This window comes from Enhydra lutris, unplaced genomic scaffold (assembly GCF_002288905.1).
Source record: "Enhydra lutris kenyoni isolate GAN:26980312 unplaced genomic scaffold, ASM228890v2 scaffoldscaffold34, whole genome shotgun sequence".
NCBI classification, from domain to species: Eukaryota; Metazoa; Chordata; class Mammalia; order Carnivora; family Mustelidae; genus Enhydra; species Enhydra lutris.
Window position 1 is genome coordinate 25,476,503 of NW_019154118.1, and position 19,891 is coordinate 25,496,393.

Below are 19,891 nucleotides of genomic sequence, written 5' to 3' on the forward strand. Positions count from 1 at the left end.
CTTGAGATAGGATTCGTGTGGTATACAATTCACCCATTTACAGTGCACAGTCCAGTGGTTTTTAGCAGATTTACAGACGTGGGCAACCATCGCCACAGTCGATCTTAGAGCATTTCTGTCACCTCACGAACGAACCCTCTAACCTTTAGCTATCACCTGCTAACCTTGCAGCCCCCTTCCGTCCCCACCCTGAACAGGCCCAGATCTGTTTTCTGTCTCTGCAGATTTCCCTGATCTCGGTATTTCATGTGTAGGATTGTGATTTTCTGTGACTGGCGTCTCGCACGTAGCATGATGTTTTTCCGGTTCCTGTGGTAGCAGGTGTCAGCGCTTCGTTTCTGATTCGTTGCCTCCTGCTTCTCTCTTGGACAGATTTTACACGTTGTTGATCCATTCATCAGTTGATGGGCATTCGGATTGTGTCCCTCTTTTGCCTGTTAGGAATAATGCTGCTCTCAAGATTTATGTCAAGTTTTTGTTAGACATATGTTTCACTTCTCTTAGGTATATACCTGGAGGTGGAATTATCTGGTCACATGGTAATCCATATGTGTAATTGTTTATTTATTAGTTTACATTCGTCTGAGGAACCACCAGACTGTTTTCCAAAGAAACTGTACCGTCTCACATTCCCACCAGCAGTGTATGAAGTTTCTGATTTCTCCGCATCCTTGTCAACACTTGTTAGTATCTGACTCTTGAACTCCAATCATCTCGTGAGCCCCAAGCAGTAACATCGTTGTAGTTTTGATTTGCATTTCCCTGTGCTGACTGGCCATTTGTGTACCTTCCCTGGGGAAATGTCTGCTCAGAACCTTTGCCTCGTTTTGGATCAAGTTGCTTGGTTTTTGTTTTTCTGTTTTTTTGTGCTATTATTGAGTTGTAGGAGTTCTTTAGATATTTTGGATATGTGATTTGCAAGGATTTCCTCCTGTTCTCTAGGCTGCCTTTTCACTCTGTTGACAGTGTCCCTTGGTGCACCAAAGTTTTTATAAGTTTGATGAAGTCCAGCTTATCTATTCTTTCTTTGTTGCCTGTGCTTTTGTTGTCGTAATCAAGAAATCATTACCAAATTTAATGTCAGGAACCTTTTCCTCTAAGATTTCTTCCAAGAGCTTTAGAGTTTTAGTTCTTAGAGCTTAGTTTTAGTTCTTAGAGTCTTAGTTCTTTAGTCTTAGTTCTTTAGTTCTTTAGAGCTTTAGTTCTTAAGTTTAGGTCTGTGACCTGTTTTGAGTTAATTTTTTTTTTTTTTGAGTTAATTTTTATATAGGCTATAAATTAAGGGTCCAACTTTCTTTCTTTCTTTCTCTCTTTTTTTTTGGAGTATGTGAATATCCAGGTTTTCCAGCACCATTTGTTTAAGGGATGTCATTTCCCCTTTCAGTGGTCTTAGCACCCTTGTTGAGAGTATTCCGACCATATGTGGGAGGGCTTATTTCTAAGCTCTCTCTTCTATTCCTTTAAAAAAAAAAAATTAAGATTTTATTTGTTTGAGAGAGAGCACAAGCAGGGGAAGTGGCAGGCAAAGGGAGAGGGAGAAGCAGGCTCCCTGCTGAGCAGGGAGCCCAGTGTGGGACTCGATCCCAGGACCCTGGGATCATGACCTAAGCCAAATGCAGACACTTAACCGACTGAGCCACCCAGGCGCCCCTCTGTCTTCTATTCCATTGGTCTGTTACACTGTTTTGGTTATTGTAGCTTTGCAGTAAGTTTTTAAATCAGGAAGTGTGAGACTTCTACCTTTGTTCATTTTTAGGATTTTGTCGGTTTGTAGACCCTTGAGGTCTATCCCATAGGAATTTTAAGATGGATTTTTCTATTTCTACTGAAAACATTATTGGGATTTTGAAAGGCTTTGTGTTGAATCTGGAGATCACTTTTGATATCTTCCTTCTTTTCTTTGATGTTTTTTAATATCATTAACACATTTTTCTGATTTGTTTGCGAAAGAAATTCTTGGAGTTTTGAAATATTATGTGTGAACTTGAGCTTGTACCATCCCATCAGCTTTCTTTAGGACTCCATCTAAATGAAGAAGAGTCTTATTTTCATACTTGTCTTTTCTTTCTTCACCTCCTTTCTGCCAGCAAATGTTTTGCTTTTCCACTTTGTATACTTAGTTCTTCACTTTCTGTTAACATTCTGTCCATTGAAAATTTTTTTGTTGTTGTCAGATACAAGAAGGTGGTGGTGTAAAGCTCACAGAAGATGTGTACATGATTAATAAATTAAAAGCATTTTGGATCAAAGCCCAAATAGAAGATAATGGGAAAAATTCAGATAATCAGAGGTCATAGGAGGAGGGGATTGAGTTGTAGAAAAGAATCAGTTTTGTATTGTGTTGAAGAATTGTGCAGATTTAAGAGATGAGACTGTACTCTATTCAAAAATATGCATCGGAGAAGTTTGGCAACATCCATGGAGCGTAGATTTAAGAAGTACTGTCTTCCTTATACAAAGGATTTGATTTGAATTGAATATATAACCTGATCAATCGTGAGCTGGTTTTTAATAACATTGTTTTATAGCACACTATGTCTCATGTTGCATGGGTTCATGTAGAAGTATGTATTCTGCTCCTGCTAATAATACACTTCAGCCAAGAGAAGGACCTACCAGAGGTGTCTGTGTTGTCTCTGGTGAGTACCTTCACTCAGTTGGGGTGTTTATTCTAGGTGAAAGTTAAGGTTTCTTCTCATTCTCTATGCTCCTTCTACACCATATTTAAAATATACCCTTTCTGTCTTTTAAAGATGGATTTCTTAAGTAAGAGAGTCTTCTTGTGTGTCATACACTCTTCATTTTTATAGCCAGATAACTTGTTGGATTCCTGCTTCTGTTGCTTAATAGCCGCGTGATTTTGATGAAGTTTTTAGTGTCTCTTAAGACTCATTTTTTAAATTTTACACGTGAGGATGACAGTTCTTATGTTGTAGGGATGGTTGGATGAGGGAGTACTTAAGGTTTCTGTTAGTACCTAGCACATCGTTGGTACTCTATGAAAATAATTAGTGACTAGTTTTGATAATTTTCAAAATGTATTATGTTGTAATTGAGAGATAAGTCTGAAGTTAAAATGATTGTAAACCAGGGAAGTTCACATAAATAAACAACCTGAAAGAATAGAGAGATGCATGCAAGGATCAATACGGAGAAATAGTAGAAGATAAAAAATAAGTTCTAGTGAAGACAAGGAAGCTAAAGTGCTAGGAGAGACCCCTTACTACTAATAATTAGTAACCTAGTTTCTAATTTTTACTTGGTTCTATCAATAATGACATTTTAGAAGTACTCTGTTTACATTCTATTTTCTTTTCTTTCTTTCTTTCTTTTTTTTTTTTTTTTACTTTCTTAAGGTGGATGTTGATATTAGTGATTTGAGGCCTTTCCTGTTTTCTGATATAGATGTTTGGTGCTGTGATTGTCCCTCCAAGGACCACTTCAGCAACATCCCACAAATTCACCTGTATTTTATTGTACTTCAAAATAGTTTCTGATTTTCTTACTTATTTATTTGGTAGATACATGGGTTGTTTGGAACTGGACTATTTAATTTCCAAATACTTGGCAGTTTTCCAAATGTGTTTCTGCTGGGGTTTCTAATTTAATTCCATTGTATTCAGTGTACATACTTTATGTTACCAGACTCCTTTTAAATTTCTTAGGACTTGTGTTACGACTACAGATTCATCTCTTGGTAAATGTTCTCTCTGCACTTGAGAAGAATGTGTATTCTGCTGATACTGGACTTTCTGTCAGTGTCTGGTTAAATTGGTTCATAGTTTGCTCAGGTCTTCAGTATGCCTATTGATTTTCTCCTGCCTGGTTCTATTAATTATTGAGAGAGGGGTATTTAAATCTCTGACTACATTTGTGGATTTGTGTATTTCTTCTGCAGTTCTATCAAGTTTTTGCTTCATATATTTTTAAACTCAGTAATTAGGCGTATAAATTTCAGTATTGTTATGTCCACTTGGTGGTATGACCCTTTTATCATTGTGAAATGACCTTTTATGTCCATAATATTCTTTACATTCAATTCTACTTTCTCTGATATAAATACAGCCATTCTAGCGCTTTCCAAATCTTTTTAAATGTTTGGTAAAATCCAGGCATCTTGCTTTTGCTTCATATTTGATGATAAAAAAGAGAAGAGAGTTCTCTTTTGGTCTTTAGTAGACTAAATAGTACTTAGAACTTAGTCTTGTGGAAGGAAACACAGTTCATGAGCAATTATGATATAGTGTGGTCATTGTGAAACTAATGGAAGATCCAGGAAGGTTCTTTTTTGGGGGCAACAACTAAATCGAAGCCTCAGATTGAAAAAGAAGTGGGAGTAGAATGGCACAGTTGGGGGCAGAATTGGTCAGAGAGCAGTGTATATGAAGCCTGAAGGTATTAGTGTTTTGGGGGACTGAAAATAGGATGATGATCAGAGCATAAAGCTAGGGATGTGATCAGTTGTGACCAGAAAGGTCACCAGTGCCAGATTATGAAGAAGATTGTAATAGTAATGGTGGCTCTAGTTACTAATAGAGTTAACAATACTAGTAATAGTAATGGAGTCCTTCCTGTCTGTCAGGCATGTGTTGTCAGGATTCAGCAAGATAACCTGCTAGGTAGATAGTATTGTTATAACCATTGTGAAATGAGGAAGCAAAGCGTGCAGGGAGCACAAAGATTAAATAACTTGCCCAAGGCTAAGACAGACATGAGCCAGAACTTGCCATGGTCATTCTGACTAGAGAGACCCAGCTTTTAACCATCATGCTTGTCTGTCTATAATTCAGTAGCCAAACCTGAGTCTGAACTTGCTCCCATTCACAAGGGAGAGCTCTCTGAGGACACAAACAAAATAAGTAAATAAAATTTGTGTTTTAAGAGCATCACCCTGGCTGCAGCTGATGTTTGCAGAGGTGTGGAGAAGCCGCCTGGAGATAGAGTTGAAAATGTTTATGTTCTCTACAGAGCATATACTGATTTTTAAAACGAAAGTAGTTCTTAACCTCTCCGTAGTTCAGTTTTCTCATCTATTAAATGGAAACGATAATGGTCTCATTCTCACGGGAGTAAAAAAACAATCACATTGCATAAAGTTGTACATGGTAGATACTGGGTAAACTTGACCTGTGATGATGATGTTGTTGATGACTATTGATTGACCTTGAAAATCAGGCTAAAATTTTTAATCATGTTTTTCTTCTTCTTCTTTTTAATTTAAAAGTTTTACCCTAGAACTCACAGATAGGACTTCAGTAGCAGCAGTACAATAAAATGTTAACCACTGCCTTTTCCTCACTACTGTTATTTTGGTTTTTCAGTTTATGGGAAAAACAGATGGAGACTATTACACTCTAGATGACATGTTTGTCTCCAAAGCAGCTGAGAGAGAACATTCTGGTGAAGAGGAAGAGAACCAGAGGAGGAAAGCAATTGCCGAGCACCAGCATCTTGCTGCACAAATGGAAAAATGTCTGTATTGTTTTGACAGCTCTCAGTTTCCCAAGCACCTTATTGTGGCCATAGGTGTTAAGGTAAGAAGTAGAACATTTATTGCCCGGAGGAAGCGATGGAGTGCCTTGTGCAGATTGGCTTCTTTCTTGAGACTCTCACAGGATTCCAGTCTCTTTGCTTCTCTTCTTCTTTGTTTCGTATACTTTTCTTCTCTAACTTCCCATGATTCTTAGAATCTTCCTTAGAGCGAGTATGAATATTTAGGTGACAGGAAGCTCACATTCCGTGTGATTCTGCCCTTCAGAGAGGCAGTGTTGGGTCATGCCTGAGGCTCTGCACTCGGGAGCCTGCCGGCCTGGACTCAGCTTCCGGCTCGGCCATTTACCAGCTGTGCGACCTTATTGTCACGGTCGACACTTGATTCTTAGTATTAAAATCACTTCAGAAATACTCAGTCTAAAGTGGTTTCTCCTCCTTCCCTTACTTGCTCATAGAACCTATTTGTTTCTTTATAGAATATCTCATAATTGTAAAATATTTACTGTATTTTACTTGCTTACCAAGTCCCTCTCCTAATAGTCTGTAAGTTCCATGAGGACAAAGGTAAGTCTTAGTCATGTACACTAAGCATGTATCCCATTGTTCACCAGACATATATCCCGTTGTATGTCAAGAATATGTTTGTAGTCACTTATTTCAATAAATATTTGGTGACTTAATTCTTATAAGTAAGTCATTACTGTGTATGTGATACGGTCATTAGTTGCTGGGTGAGTGTCAACTCCGATGTACTTGTGGAGCTTGTGTTGTAGTAAAATAGGGCAGAAAATAAAGTAATCCTTGTCCTGATTGAAGGATGTGTTGTCCTAAAGCAAATAAAGTGGGGAAATGGATAAAATGATGGGATTTTTTGAGATGGTTGTCTAGAAGGCCTATTTGAGGAGGTATTTTAGTAAAGCTCTGAAAGACAGAAGGAGCAAGCACCATGAAGCTGGGAATGACCCCTGTTTCAGGAAGGGGGATCAGTGAGTGAAGAGCCCTGAGGAGAGATTGTGCTTGGCATTCACTGAATGGGGAGGCCAGTGTAGCTGGAATGGAGAGGGAGAGGAAGCTGAGTGAACGAGAGCTGGTTCAGGAACTGAGAGCTTGGGCCCTGTCCATACGCTTGTTTATGTATTAATTTGTTTCTCACGTACACGAGATACACCTTATGAATCCAAAGAACTGGTGTTGGCTTTTCCATTCCAACGCTAGTGTTTAATATTTGTATAAGACTGTCAACTTACCAGTTTGTATTTTCGTTCATTTCCTTACCCTTCTTCTAATTCTTTCTTTCCTTCCAAACTTTATCAGAAAGGTAAAAGTAAAAATCCCATTTAAAATTTATTCAATTAAAAAAACCCTACCATAACCAGTTACTTGTATTTGTTTGAATTATTTTCCAGACCTTTACATAAATAGTGAAACTTTTGTAATTACAACATTATGAATATTTCATTCCTCTTCAGTCTGATCCCCACCTTTTATAGGCATAGGAACAGATCAAACATAAAGTAACCCCTCGGTGTTTTCTCTATGCTTGGGGAGAAGTTTGGAATTTTTCCAGGGGTTTCTTTAGTCCCCAGTGCTGGGGACAGGCTGCATGCGGGGAGGCACAGAGGTGCTAAGTGTACAGACCTGTCCTGGGCTTCCTATATAGGGGAAGTAGGCATTTCTCAGTCCACCCATGAAACTGGCCAGTGAACAGACATTTTCTGTTTCTTAACCTGCCTTTCCCCGTCCTCCTTGGTGGTCCTCTTCTGTGGTCAGGTAATCCACACTTTCCAAGCTGTTTTTTCTAATGGTATTAAATCCTTCTCTTTGCCTTAATGTCCCAAGAGTTGGCTGATCTGTTTGTCTCCTTGTGGGTTCATCTTTGCCCTTTGGTTTCATTTAAAAAACCACTTGAGCCTCTCCTTTCTCTACCTATGCTTTATTTGTGCTATCTCTGCTTTAGAAACTACCATCAACATTTAGCCTTTTGTCTTCGAATATTTTATTTTATTTTATTATATTTTTAAAGATTTTATTTATTTATTTGACAGACAGAGATCACAAGTAGGCAGAGAGGCAGACAGAGAGAGAGGAAGGGAAGCAGCCTCCCTGCTGAGCAGAGAGCCCGATGCGGGGCTCGATCCCAGGACCCTGAGATCATGACCTGAGCCGAAAGCAGAGGCTTTAACCCACTGAGCCACCCAGGCGCCCCTGTCTTAGAATATTTTAATCTAGAAATATTTGAAATACCGATTAGAAGGAATTTCTTCCATGTCCTACAATATGTGACTAACAGGTCATTTAATTTATCTGAATAAACAATAGCAAATTATTTCTTTAGTTATTACCCAAGTTAATCATATATGATTTTGAGTTTCTAAGGAATTATTTTGCCATTAAGTTGAAACAATAAATAGTATTTCAGAGCAATTCAGTAATTCTCCCTCACCCTGAATGTCTAATATTTAAAATTAATGTCTCAGTACAAATATGTTAATGAGGTGTGGTATTTGTTCTCATTAGAGTCACAGAGAAATAACTTTTGATCGTCAGCTGTCCTCCCTTCTCTCCTTTTTAAAAAATAAAAGTCATCTATCCACCTTAACACTGATTTTTTTTAAAGTAGGCTTTGTTTTTTAGAACAGTGTTAGATTCACAGAAAAATTAAGAAGAAAGTAGAGTTCCATATACACCATGTCCAGTTTCCTCTCTTGTTAACACCCGACAGCAGTAAGTAGTTTACAAGTTGTAAATTTGTTACAGTTAATGAATCAGTACTGATGTTGGCTTTAATTTTGAATGTGTTTATGGTTTTACTATCAATTTAGATAAATTTCTGTATCTACTCCTACTTTGTCTCTCAGCAAAGCCTTAAAGTTTTGCATTATTTTGTTAAATAATATTGTCTGCCGTATAAAATATTTCTCGCCAAACCAAGCAAAAAATAATAGAAAGTAAGACCGAGCCCCTTTGCAGAATATTATTTATGTTCCTCATGAGCACTGCTCACTGCATACATACATACTGACCTTTTTGTTTTGTTAAAGACAGTTTGTGTGTAGTGAAAAAACAGCACCAGTTTGTAGGTAATACATGTATTTAAGCAGATAGTACTTAACAGAGCAGTGAAGCCCTTTGGAGCACATTTCCTTTCTGTCTTAGTTGAATTAATTCTCTTTGCTCAGCCAGTGAGAGAAGGACTGCCTGGTTAATAGGAACCAGTTAGACTTCTCTATCATCACCACCCCACGTATTTTTTCATTCTTGCCAAAAACTGTGTTGTTTCAAGAAGCAAAAAGCTTTCTCACATCAAGGATAAAGTGTGATTCATTTTGCCCTTGGGTAAACTCAATCTCTGATGTCCGTATAACAGTTAAAATTGAGACTTGTGCTGTAAATCTCCATTTATTAAAATCTATCTTCATGGCCTTTAAAAGTTTTAGGAAAATGTCTGCTATCTTTAAAAATATTGAAAGCAAATACATTGCTTGTAAACAAGTAGACCTTATGAAACGTTAGCCGTGTTTCCCAGGGCTCATTTGTCACAACGGAGAGTCCGTACGGTAACGTTTCACTTCGCCATGTTTTCCCCATAGGTGTATTTATGTTTGCCCAGCTTCCGGTCTCTCACCGAGGGCCACTGCCTCGTCGTCCCTCTGCAGCATCACAGAGCAGCTACCTTATTGGATGAAGACGTCTGGGAGGAAATTCAGGTCAGCCTGATCACGCTCATCCTAGGAATGCTCCTGAGCAGTCTTTCCAGACTGCTGTTGTAAATTCCAGTGGGTTTTCTAGACCTTTGTCCAGTGATTTCCTTTGTGAACTTTTACACACTAGTACACATTTCCCTGGTTATGTGTACCTGTGGGCCATGGTGCTTTCACCACTCACTACCTTTTAATTTTATTTCCCTTATGTACTCCATGTTTTGAAAGCTTTTCTAAATTTTTTTTTTTTTAAATTGAGATATCATTGATGTATAACATATTAGTTTCAGGGATACAACTGAAAGTTTCTGCGTACTAAGTAAACCATGACGAATTAGTATTTTTACTTAAAAATATCAAGGTAAGATTTCTAATCCATGCTTTTGTGGAACATGAGATGATGATTCTTAGCACAGTGAGCTGATAGATTATAGCCATAAGGAAAGATATTTTCAGATAATAAAAATAAATTTTGGAAGTCCGAGGTTCATATCCAGCATTGGCCATATTTTCCTGTAATGGAATTGGCCTCTGCTTCTGTGATTTTTGCTATCAGCCTTTATTGCTACACTTTTCCCTTTATAACCTGGCCCAGCTTTTGAATTCAAGGACTGTGTGTGTGTGTGTGTGTCTGATTCTGTAAGAAACTGAAAGGCACAACATGGGTGAAATTGCTCCTGAGTTATTTCAAGACCTCATAATGACCAAAAAAGAAAAGAAAGAAAACTCTTGTTTTTCTAATATTTGACAGTTGAACAGGGGTTAGAGGGACCCTTAGTTAGAAACTGTGAAAATTGTAGGACTTCAGAAGAGACTGCATACTTTGTGTCATGCTGACAATGCTGAAAGAGGAGATGTTTTGACTGCCTATTATGAAATTCAGTCTCTTACTCCTATTAAGTTTATGCTGTGAAAGGTGAAGGGCAGAATGTTTTAATGCATCTGTGGCCAAGTATGGGTGAGAATGTGGACAAATATATCTGATGTGAAAAAATTTTTTTTTCTAGTGATGGATGCCAATACAGTAAATAATTTAAAGTGGAAAGTATGCAAATTTGGTTTTCAGGATTATTTTGAGACTTTTCTGGAATGTCTTTTAAAAATTTATACATGTTAAACTGATTTAACTTAGAGCAAAATGCAGTGCCAAAAAAGATTTTAAGTAATACAGGAATCTAGTCTGTGTGTTTTATATTTCTGTAAGAAATTAAGCTACTTGATGGAAAACATTGAGGTGGGTAAAGAAGAAATTTATTCAGTTCAGTAGTTATTGAGTACAGAAATACAAGATAATCCAGGTGTTATGAGAAATGCATGCATAAAATCATTAATTCTGCCCAAAGGTATGGTATATTCTTATACAGGTGACATTATAATTTAGTGGATTTTGTGAGCCATATGCATTATGGAAAATTGAATGAAGGAGTAAAAGCCAAGTTCTTTAATACAAATAACAGCATTATGGTTCTTTTCTTGTGATAAAAGAAGAAATTCTTACCAGTTATATATTAGTATAAGATAGTGAGCAAATAAAGTATCTGATTTGAGCTTATTTAGAGAAATGTAGTTTCTTTGTTCTTATTTTCAAATATGTATAAAAATATCTATAAAAATTCAAATTAGGGCACCTGACTGGCTTCTGTCAGTGGAGTTTGTGACTCTTGATCTTGGGGTTTTGAGTTCAAGCCCCACACTGAGTGAGAGATTACTTAAAGATAAAATATCTTTAAAAATTTTAATATTAATTAAGTCTGTTAAATATCCTATGGTTGTTCCACCCTTCTAGAGAATATATAACAAAAATTATTTGACTTAGGAAAAAATAGGGTTTACAAATGAAGGAGCAACTTCTTTTAGGTGATTTTTAGCTCCATCCTCTAGTAACATTTAAATTTAATTTTAGATCTTATTTAATAAAAAATGCAAAGATAAGTTTCAGCACAGCATGTGGAAATAATCACAGATTCTGACTGAATAAGAGCCAATTTTTTAGTTTCATTAAATATGTATAGTGAAACATAGGTCCCCTTTAAAGTTATTCTTACCCGTCTGACAGGTATGTTTGAGCCTATGTTACAGTCAGACACCTTAGGCCCATTTTTTAAGTCCCTCAGATGAGCGGTGTGGTAGTGAGATCACTATGTACAGTGGGCCTCACTGTGGAAAGGTGTGATGGGGCCATTTCACTGGGAAACCTCCAGTACTGGACCGTTAGGTGTCTTTCATGGGGCGATCAGACTTCCCAGAGATCACGCTTTCTGGCTCTTAGCAAGTGCAGCCCAAACAGCCTGCTAGTGTTCCGGCAGCTGAGTTGGGGAAGAAGGCTGGGGTGGTAGAATTTGAACCTAAGTAACATCTCCTGTAATGCCCCTGTTTTCAGACTGTACACTCCCCACTGTGTTGGATTTTCCCAGCCCAGCAACCTTATTGTATACCTTCTCCAAAGAATAACCTTGTAGTGTTCTGCCAGTGTCCAGGAAGATAGCAGCGTGTTAATCGCTTTTTTCCAAAGACTTTCATCCATGCCGTTTGCTTTTTGCTACACCTTCACTCTACTTCTGCGGTTACTTGGTGCTGCCATTTCCTGAGCCTTCCGAGGCTTCTGCAGTGCAGTGTGGCCTCCTTCTCTGTGCTCTCCCTGCTAACCAGCCCCCGCACCACACGCCACCCAGGGTGAACCAGCTTTCCAGTGTTTAGGTCACATGTTTTGGGGTGATCTGAGTTTTGGTGAATCTTCTCTCATTCTTTCTGTTCTCGTAAGTTTGGACTGTTTTAAAAATTACTTCAATGTCATTTTGAGTGGTTACTCTGTGAAGGTTATAGAGTTAAATATATATGTTGTATGCTATCTCATAATATTTATCTTGGGATGACTTTATCTTTAGACATGTTCTATTTAGAAAAGTTGAATAAATTATAGTATTAATATTACATGATCAATTCTAAATAGCTTTGATATTTTTAAGTAAAATAATTTTCAGTTCAAAATTTTGTACTTATATTTACCTGAATTGTTGTAATGAGACCTTATACAAAGTAAGAATTGCAACACTCTGTAGTATAGTTTACTTAAAATATATTGTAAGATATTTTAGTCCAGATGTGTTTAACTAAATGAGGAATGGCACTTGGGTGAATAGTCACAGTTTAGAAATCTGGAAAATAGTGATTATCCAATGGATAGAGTTTTTTCCTACTAGAAATATGGGAAGTTTATGTCATCTCTATATCAAGGGGTAGCTATATCTCTCATAAAATAGTTTCGGTACCTTATAATAATGAACTAAAAGTTTCTTCAATGTTTGGTTGTCATACAACTTAAGGAATGAATATTATTTCAACATGTGTAGTGTATGTGTTATATTGAGCTTTGCGAAAATCCTGCTTTAGAGGAGTGGATAACCTCGGATTATGTCGTTAAACTCATATTTTTAAATTAAAGGTTTTATATGCAGAGAGAAGTACTTCAGTGTGTGTGTGTGTCCTCCTCGAAAGTGTTTGCATGATGTTTATATATAATACCCAGCAATTCTTCTCTCACTGCTAACTTAGGTATTTTGAGTTTTCATTTTTAATTCATGACCTCTGGAGTCTGTCTTCTTCACTGTTACCCAGAGAGTATCCAGAACGAGCATCCAAACAGTTAAAGCAGGAGAGGGCTGTGAGCAAACATTGTTGCTGCTACTGCTTTTTATCCATTTTCTACCTTCTTCAAAAAAGCTTAGTTTTAAAATATGTAGTTCTAATCTAGTGGTGATTTTCCTTTGTCTTTTTTTTTGAAAGATTTTATTTATTTATTAGAGAGAGAGTGAGAGAGCATGAGCAGCGTGGGGGGCAGAGGGAGAGAGAAGCAAGACTCCCCGCTGAGCAGGGAGCCAATGCTGCACTTGATCCCAGGGCCCTGAGTTCATGACCTGAGCCACCCAGGTGCCCCAATTTTCCTTTTTCTAACATGTAAGATTATCTTACCACAAAACTTAGTAATGAAATAAATAACAATTAATTGAATATATTCATAATAAGAATTCAGAAACATAGTAACAAAATAGAGACAATCTAAAAACCTAGGTTACAGAACCAGTTGTATATTCCCATTAGGTTTTGTGTTTTAATTTTTTTGTGCATGTGATACAAGGCCTATGAAGGTAACAGTTGGGACATACAGTTGAGTGGAGGGAAGAATGTGGTTAACGTTCTTCGCTGCTGTTGCAAACAAAACCTAATTCACAGTGCTGGAGACAGCAAGGGGGCATTTCTTTCTTTTTTTTTTTTAAGAATTTTTTATTCGAGAAAGAGAGTGAGAGAGAGAGAATACATGAACACAGAGTGGCGGGGCAGAGCGGGGAGAGCATCCCCCCACCCAGCAGACTTCCTGCTAAGCAGGGAGCCCAATGCAGAGCTCGATCACGGGACCCTGAGATCATCACCTGAGCTGAAGGCAGACGCCCAACCGACTGAGCCACCCAGGTGCCCCCAAAGTTAATTTCTTATGTCTTATTCCCGTGTGGGTTGGGCAGTTCTCCAAGGCAGATTGCCTGTAGACATTCAGTCAGGTATCCACACTCCTTCCATGATAAGGCTCTCCTGTGGTGGAGTCCTTCTCTTTCAGCCCCTTGGATGAAAGAAAATGAATACAAAGGCACACTAACCCTTACCTGTTTCAAGTGACACATAAGCCACTTGTCACGCAAGTGGCACTGCCATTTCTATATGCATTCCATTGCCCAGAATTAAATATGTCTCCACCCAAGTCCCAGGGAGGCTGGGAAATTTAGTCGTCTTTTTTTTGCTTAGGAAGAGGAAAGTGAAATAGTTTAATGAGAACAGCTTTTGGGGGAAGGGTTTTTTTAATCTGCAGAAATCAAATTAGAGCTTTGGCAACTGCAAAATTTGAATGATTAATTTTACCATGTAGCTATCCAGGTCAATAGTTTATATTTTTTTATTTTTTATCATAATTTAACCTCCTTTGTGTGTGCAGTGTCTCCATTAATTTAATTTTATCTAGTACCAACGTCAGAGAATTTTTTTTTAAAAGATTTTATTTATTTATTTGACAGAGAGAGATCACAAGTAGACGTAGAGGCAGGCAGAGGAGGGGGGAGGGAAGCAGGCTCCCTGCCGAGCAGAGAGCCAGATGTGGGACTCGATCCCAGGACCCTGAGATCATGACCTGAGCCGAAGGCAGCGGCTTAACCCACTGAGCCATCCAGGCGCCCACGTCAGAGAATTTTTAAAAGGGGAAACAATCATCTTTAATCATTTATAATGATTTATCTCATGGTCACCTTATAATGAGATTACAGGTGGAAAGTCTGCAGCCCCGTAGGCTATTCGCCAAGGCTTTGGGGTTTACCAACAAATGGAGTCTACAGTAAAGAGACTGTGTCGGACTTCTCTGTAGCTATGGTCAGAAACAAAAAGCATATCCTGTATCCGTTGCTTAGTAGGTGTCTTTCTAGTTGACATCAGGTTACAGTTACTTCATTTCTTTTTTTTTCTATTTGCTTATTTTATAAAATGAATATAAAACAGAAAAACAATGAATGATCAGTAATAAGTGATTATGGGAGACCTGGCAGAATCCCAGAACTCCCGTCCCCTATGCAGCCACAAACAGTCGCCTCTCACGTTCCGGGTGTCAGTGGAGGCTGGGTGGGGAGTCTGCGCACCCGTCTCCACGTGGCTGTCCTGGACAGTGTCTGAATGACAGCCTGGTTGAATCTCTGGGGAGTCATGCTGAGTGAAGAAAAGCAACCTCAAAAGATGTTGTGATTGCATTTATAGAACACTGGAAATGCTAGGGTTACAGAAGCAGAGAGCCCACTGGTGGCGGCTGCTGTGATGGGAGAGAATGTGGCTGTGAGCAGGCGGTGGGAGGGATCCTCATGGGGCTGGAGTTGCTCTGTTTCTTGACTGTATCCATGTCGATATCCTGGTTGTGATATTGTACTGCGGTTTTGTAATGTGTTACCATTGGGGGAAACTGGGTTAAAGGTATATGGGATCTCTCTGTATTTTCTTCAATGTGATCTACAATCATAATTTAAAAATTTTAAATATTTGAAAGTTATAAATCAGCTCACAAATCTAAGTAAAAAATGCTTCTTCCTCCTCCTTAGGCAAATATAGTAGTACTTTACAAACATATGACACTCCACAAGGCCACGTTTGAATTTAGGATTCTTAGACACCTTGGTGGTGGTGGGGAGTTGGCTTCTGGCTCCTAGTCTTCAGCCTGGCCCCCTTCCTTCCCCCGCTGAAACCCCTGGCTTCATCCTGCTCTACACAGGCTGTCCCATGAATCCGTGTGGACGTCCCAGACTGCACGTCTGAGCTCCACAAACAGCTGTCCCCCAGGCCTACGAGTGTGAAATAAGGAAATAGGCTATAGAAGATAGCAGGAAGGAGGGATGTTATAACAATGTAGTTCTTTGGGAAAAGAAAACACTCTTACTTTTCAACTTTAGCATGTTTGGCTTTCATACATTTGCTAGAACACGATTCTCTGTGAAAATAGGGGACCACTTGAATGCGCAAGGTTACCGGTGAAGGGTCGGCAGACATACATGGGAACCAGCAGAGAGAGATGCTGTGAGCCCAGGCAGACGATTGGCAGGAAATTCCATGCCTGCCTTCTAGGAGGACCTTTTTTGGCTTGTGGATGTTTTCCTCTGATTTTACTGTCAGTTCCGCATATTTTACTACTTGAGTTTGTTTTTCTCTCTTCCTTTACTTATTTTAGTTTATTGGAACCATTTCCAATATATACAGAAAACTGTGCAGAGTAGTTCCAATTTTTAAAGAAATGTTGCTTAAATATGTGAAATTATGTAGTAGGTTTAGAAAGTAAAGTAACTATAAGGTAACAGTACAGAATTCAACTTGCTACTTATTTTTTATTTTAAAGGGATTGAGTTTACCTTTTACTGTTTTCATAGTTTGTATTTTTGCAAGTGCTTTATTTACCTAGCCATGTTCCTTCCTTCAGATGTTCAGAAAATCATTGGTAAAGATGTTTGAAGATAAAGGACTGGACTGCGTCTTTTTGGAAACATACATGGGTATGAAGAAGCATTGTCATATGGTGTATGAGTGCATTCCTCTTCCGAAGGAAGTGGGCGAGATGGCTCCCATCTATTTTAAGGTATTTGGGGATCGTCTTTGCATGCATAGTTTTCCATTACCTTGCTGTTTTACGAATATGGTTACCTTTTTTCTTGTTTTTTTTTCCTATGTACTTATATCAAATTTCATCTAACGAAATGAAGTAAAGCACAAAAAAAAATTCTGCTGTATTACAAAATTCTGTGGAGAGACATTTAGAACTTTGACCTGTAAAAAGCATGCTTATTTATAAGTATGAATAAACTGTCAAGTGGTCCTTTATAGTTTCTATTTCAATTTCTCGTTTCTCAAGTGAAAAATCAGGGTTTTCCATTGAAGTACTTTCAAGTCAGAATTATAGTCCTAATTCTAGAAAACCTACTGAAATTCACAAGACCTAACAATAGTTACATACAAATAGTACAGGTTACAATTGCTGAGATAAGTTACTGCTCTTTTAGTATTTAATACCTCATTGTGCTATTTGTCAGAAGAAACCAGTGTCCAGCCTTTACGTACATTTTTTGGACATGCAGTTACTAGAGTTTTTAATCAGTCAAGTGTCACTGTAATATTCAGGGAGCTTTTACTGAATAGCATGGTTTGCTACTGAGCTGAATGCAGTGTGACTTAGAGACGAGCATAAATGCTTATGTGTAGAGCCATGTGTGAATTAGTAACACGTGCAGTGAACAAAGGAGGTCATGGTTGCAAAGTGCTATAGAAAGACTTTCCAATGCAACATTTAGACAATACAGGATGGTCAAGTTCATTAATATGGACTGTACATCCCAATAAGAAAGATTATAAGACCTATTAAGGTTAATGAGACAATGAAAGTCTACCTTCTCTGTAGAGATTTTTTTCTAAGATTTATTGATTTACTTGAGAGAGAGAGGACGCATGCATGCATGAGACGGGGAGAGGGAGAAAGAATCGTCAAGCAGACTCCCCGCTGAGCACAGAGCCTGACCCCCAGGACACCGAGATCATAACCTGAGCCAAAATCAAAGAGTCAGCTGCCTAAGCGACTGAGCCACCCAGGTGCCTCAAGGTATTTTTTTAAGTCAGCTCCACACTTAGTGTGGAGCCCAGCGCGGGGCTTGAACTCATGACCTCAAGTTCAAGACCTGAGCTGAGATCAAGAGTTGGACACTTAACTGACTGAGCCACCCAGGTACCCCTCTCTAGAGATTTTTAAAAACAACTGACTCTTGGATTTTAAGGATTATACTGTTAAAATAGAATGAGCTGGATAATCCCCAAACCCAGGCTAGTTCTATGTTAAACAGAATCAGGTGGGAAAGAGGTTATTATACTTTTCTTAAAAAACAAATTTTTTTTTGGCACTTCCTCAGGAGAGTCTTAGGTGATCGTGGCTGTCGGCATTGAGGTAATAGGGCAGGGTGTGAAACAGCCGCTGTCAGCTCCTGTTGGCTGCAGAGTTGCCATCAGTAGGAGGCTGGGTCACTTCTGCACTGAGCCTCCTGCCTGATCAGTGAAGATGCACTTACTTGACCTGGCTTCAGTTTTATATTGAATATGCTACCGTCTAGTGGCAACACAAGCGCCAGCTCATGCCTGTTAAATACGGAACAGCCGTATAGCTGATGTTTTGAAATTGGGCTTATTTGAATGTTAATTGTAGGTTTAAGATTTGCTTCATTAATAATGGTAACTGTACAAAAATGAGAGTATTTTGTACTCATTATCCCGGCTTTTCTACTAAATATTTCTTTGCCATAAATACTAGTTCTATTGCTTAGCCTAGAAAGTCTTATAATGCCATTTCTGTGTATTTTTTCTTTCCCTGCATTTTTACTGCTTTGTGATAGGGCCAGAGCTAGTTCAAGTGCTTGGTTGCCAGAGAGTGTATAAATCACTCTTGATATTTGGAAAAGGGCAGTCAAACTAAACAAGTTTATTTGAATAGATTTTTATGAATGAGCTAAGGAAGTTGTGAACTTTAATATTTGCAAACTTATGTTCAATATTAAACTGCTTAGTCTTATTAAGGATTGTGTTTGTCATGTAAAGTTGGGCTTGAAGTTAGTACAAGAATTAAGAATGAGTAAAATAATATCTTGGCTAAAGAAAGGACTTTCAAAAAATCAAGACTGTCCAATTTTATTTTATTTTATTTTTTTAAGATTTTATTTATTTATTTGACAGACCGAGATCACAAGTAGGCAGAGAGGCAGGCAGAGACAGAGAGAGGGTGAAGCAGGCTCCCCGCTGAGCAGAGAGCCTGACGCGGGGCTCGATCCCAGGACCCTGAGATCATGACCTGAGCCAAAGGCAGAGGCTTTAACCCACTGAGCCACCAGGCACCCCAAGAAGGTCCAATTTTAAATAACAAATGAAAGCCTTAACCATTCAAAATAATGAACTACCGTTATAATATTCTTTGATTAATTCACTATATTACTTTACTTTTAAACTATCTTTTTGTATTTGCTTATAAACTACTTTTTCATTGATAAATGTCTTTTTCTTAGAAAGCCATAATGGAGTCTGACGAAGAATGGTCTATGAATAAGAAATTGATCGATCTCTCTTCAAAAGACATCAGAAAGTCTGTAAGTGTCTCCCCGCCTCCCCCTACCTTGTATAAGAAATGATCCTGGTACTTAGGATCTTAGGATCTTCATTAATTTTCACATCGTATTTGAGAAAGAGACCATTTGGCTGAGTGACCAAAGGTGAAGGAGTTCTAAGAATAAGAGATTATTTTCATCCTACTTGGTCTAGCAAATGCTCATTTATTCAAATGTTTCTGTGTTATGTGTTCCTGACCTCCCGGCCCTGTGCCCATGTAGTGCCTCTAACTGGCGATGACAGCATCACACTCAGCGGGAGGAGCTTCCATCCTGGGCTTTGCTGCCCCTGTGGGACACGTGTGAGAGGGGCCTTCTTGTTGCTCGAATTACAGTGAGGGAAATATTCTCCTACAGGCTCCTCTTCATTTTCTTTTTTCCTTTGTACAGAGACTCCTGTTAGGTTCCTGTAAAACAGTGGTTGAGTTAGATTATGGCTTCATTATTCTTTGGTGAAGTTTACTAACCGTGTTTCCCAGTTAGTCTTGATTTGCTAGATCATCTCTTAGACACTCTACGCTTGAGTTGAATACTCCTGCAATGACCTCTCTCTTTTCTAGAAATCTAAATGTAGTAGAACAGAACTGTGGATTCCTTATTGTTCTTCTATTCATGAAGTTATTTATTGTACAGTTGCTAGTTGAGTGACAGCTACTTACCAGGCACTCCTATACGCAACGGAATAGAACAGAGAGGACCGTGGACCCCGGGGGGCTTCGGGTCCGGGGTGGGGGGTGGGGCATTTCAGCCTGTACTGTTGTCCCGCTGCTGAGTGTGTGAATGACGTTGTGTTGGAGCACAGCTGCACCACTTGGTTCTGTGTTGTTTTGGAAGCTTTTATGCCACGAGGGCAGAGCTGAGTGTTGCAACAGAGACCATATAATCTGCAAAGTCCAGAATATTTTATTTAAATTAAAACTTTTTTTTAAAGATTTTATTTATTTATTTGACAAGAGAGAGAGATCACAAGTAGGCAGAGAGGCAGGCAGAGAG

The 19,891-nt window shown here is 38.5% G+C and overlaps 1 protein-coding gene across 2 annotated transcripts in view; it reads left to right on the plus strand.

The window, feature by feature from the left end:
- Nucleotides 1-19,891, plus strand: part of LOC111153918 (CWF19 like 2, cell cycle control (S. pombe)) — a 162,646-nt gene that overhangs the window by 94,043 nt on the left and 48,712 nt on the right. For both annotated transcript variants that reach the window (XM_022513231.1, XM_022513230.1), the window contains exons 13-16: nucleotides 5,322-5,534; nucleotides 9,084-9,200; nucleotides 16,186-16,341; nucleotides 18,800-18,880. In XM_022513231.1, the coding sequence (XP_022368939.1) occupies nucleotides 5,322-5,534; nucleotides 9,084-9,200; nucleotides 16,186-16,341; nucleotides 18,800-18,880 (567 nt within the window). The remainder of the gene's footprint in view (nucleotides 1-5,321; nucleotides 5,535-9,083; nucleotides 9,201-16,185; nucleotides 16,342-18,799; nucleotides 18,881-19,891) is intronic.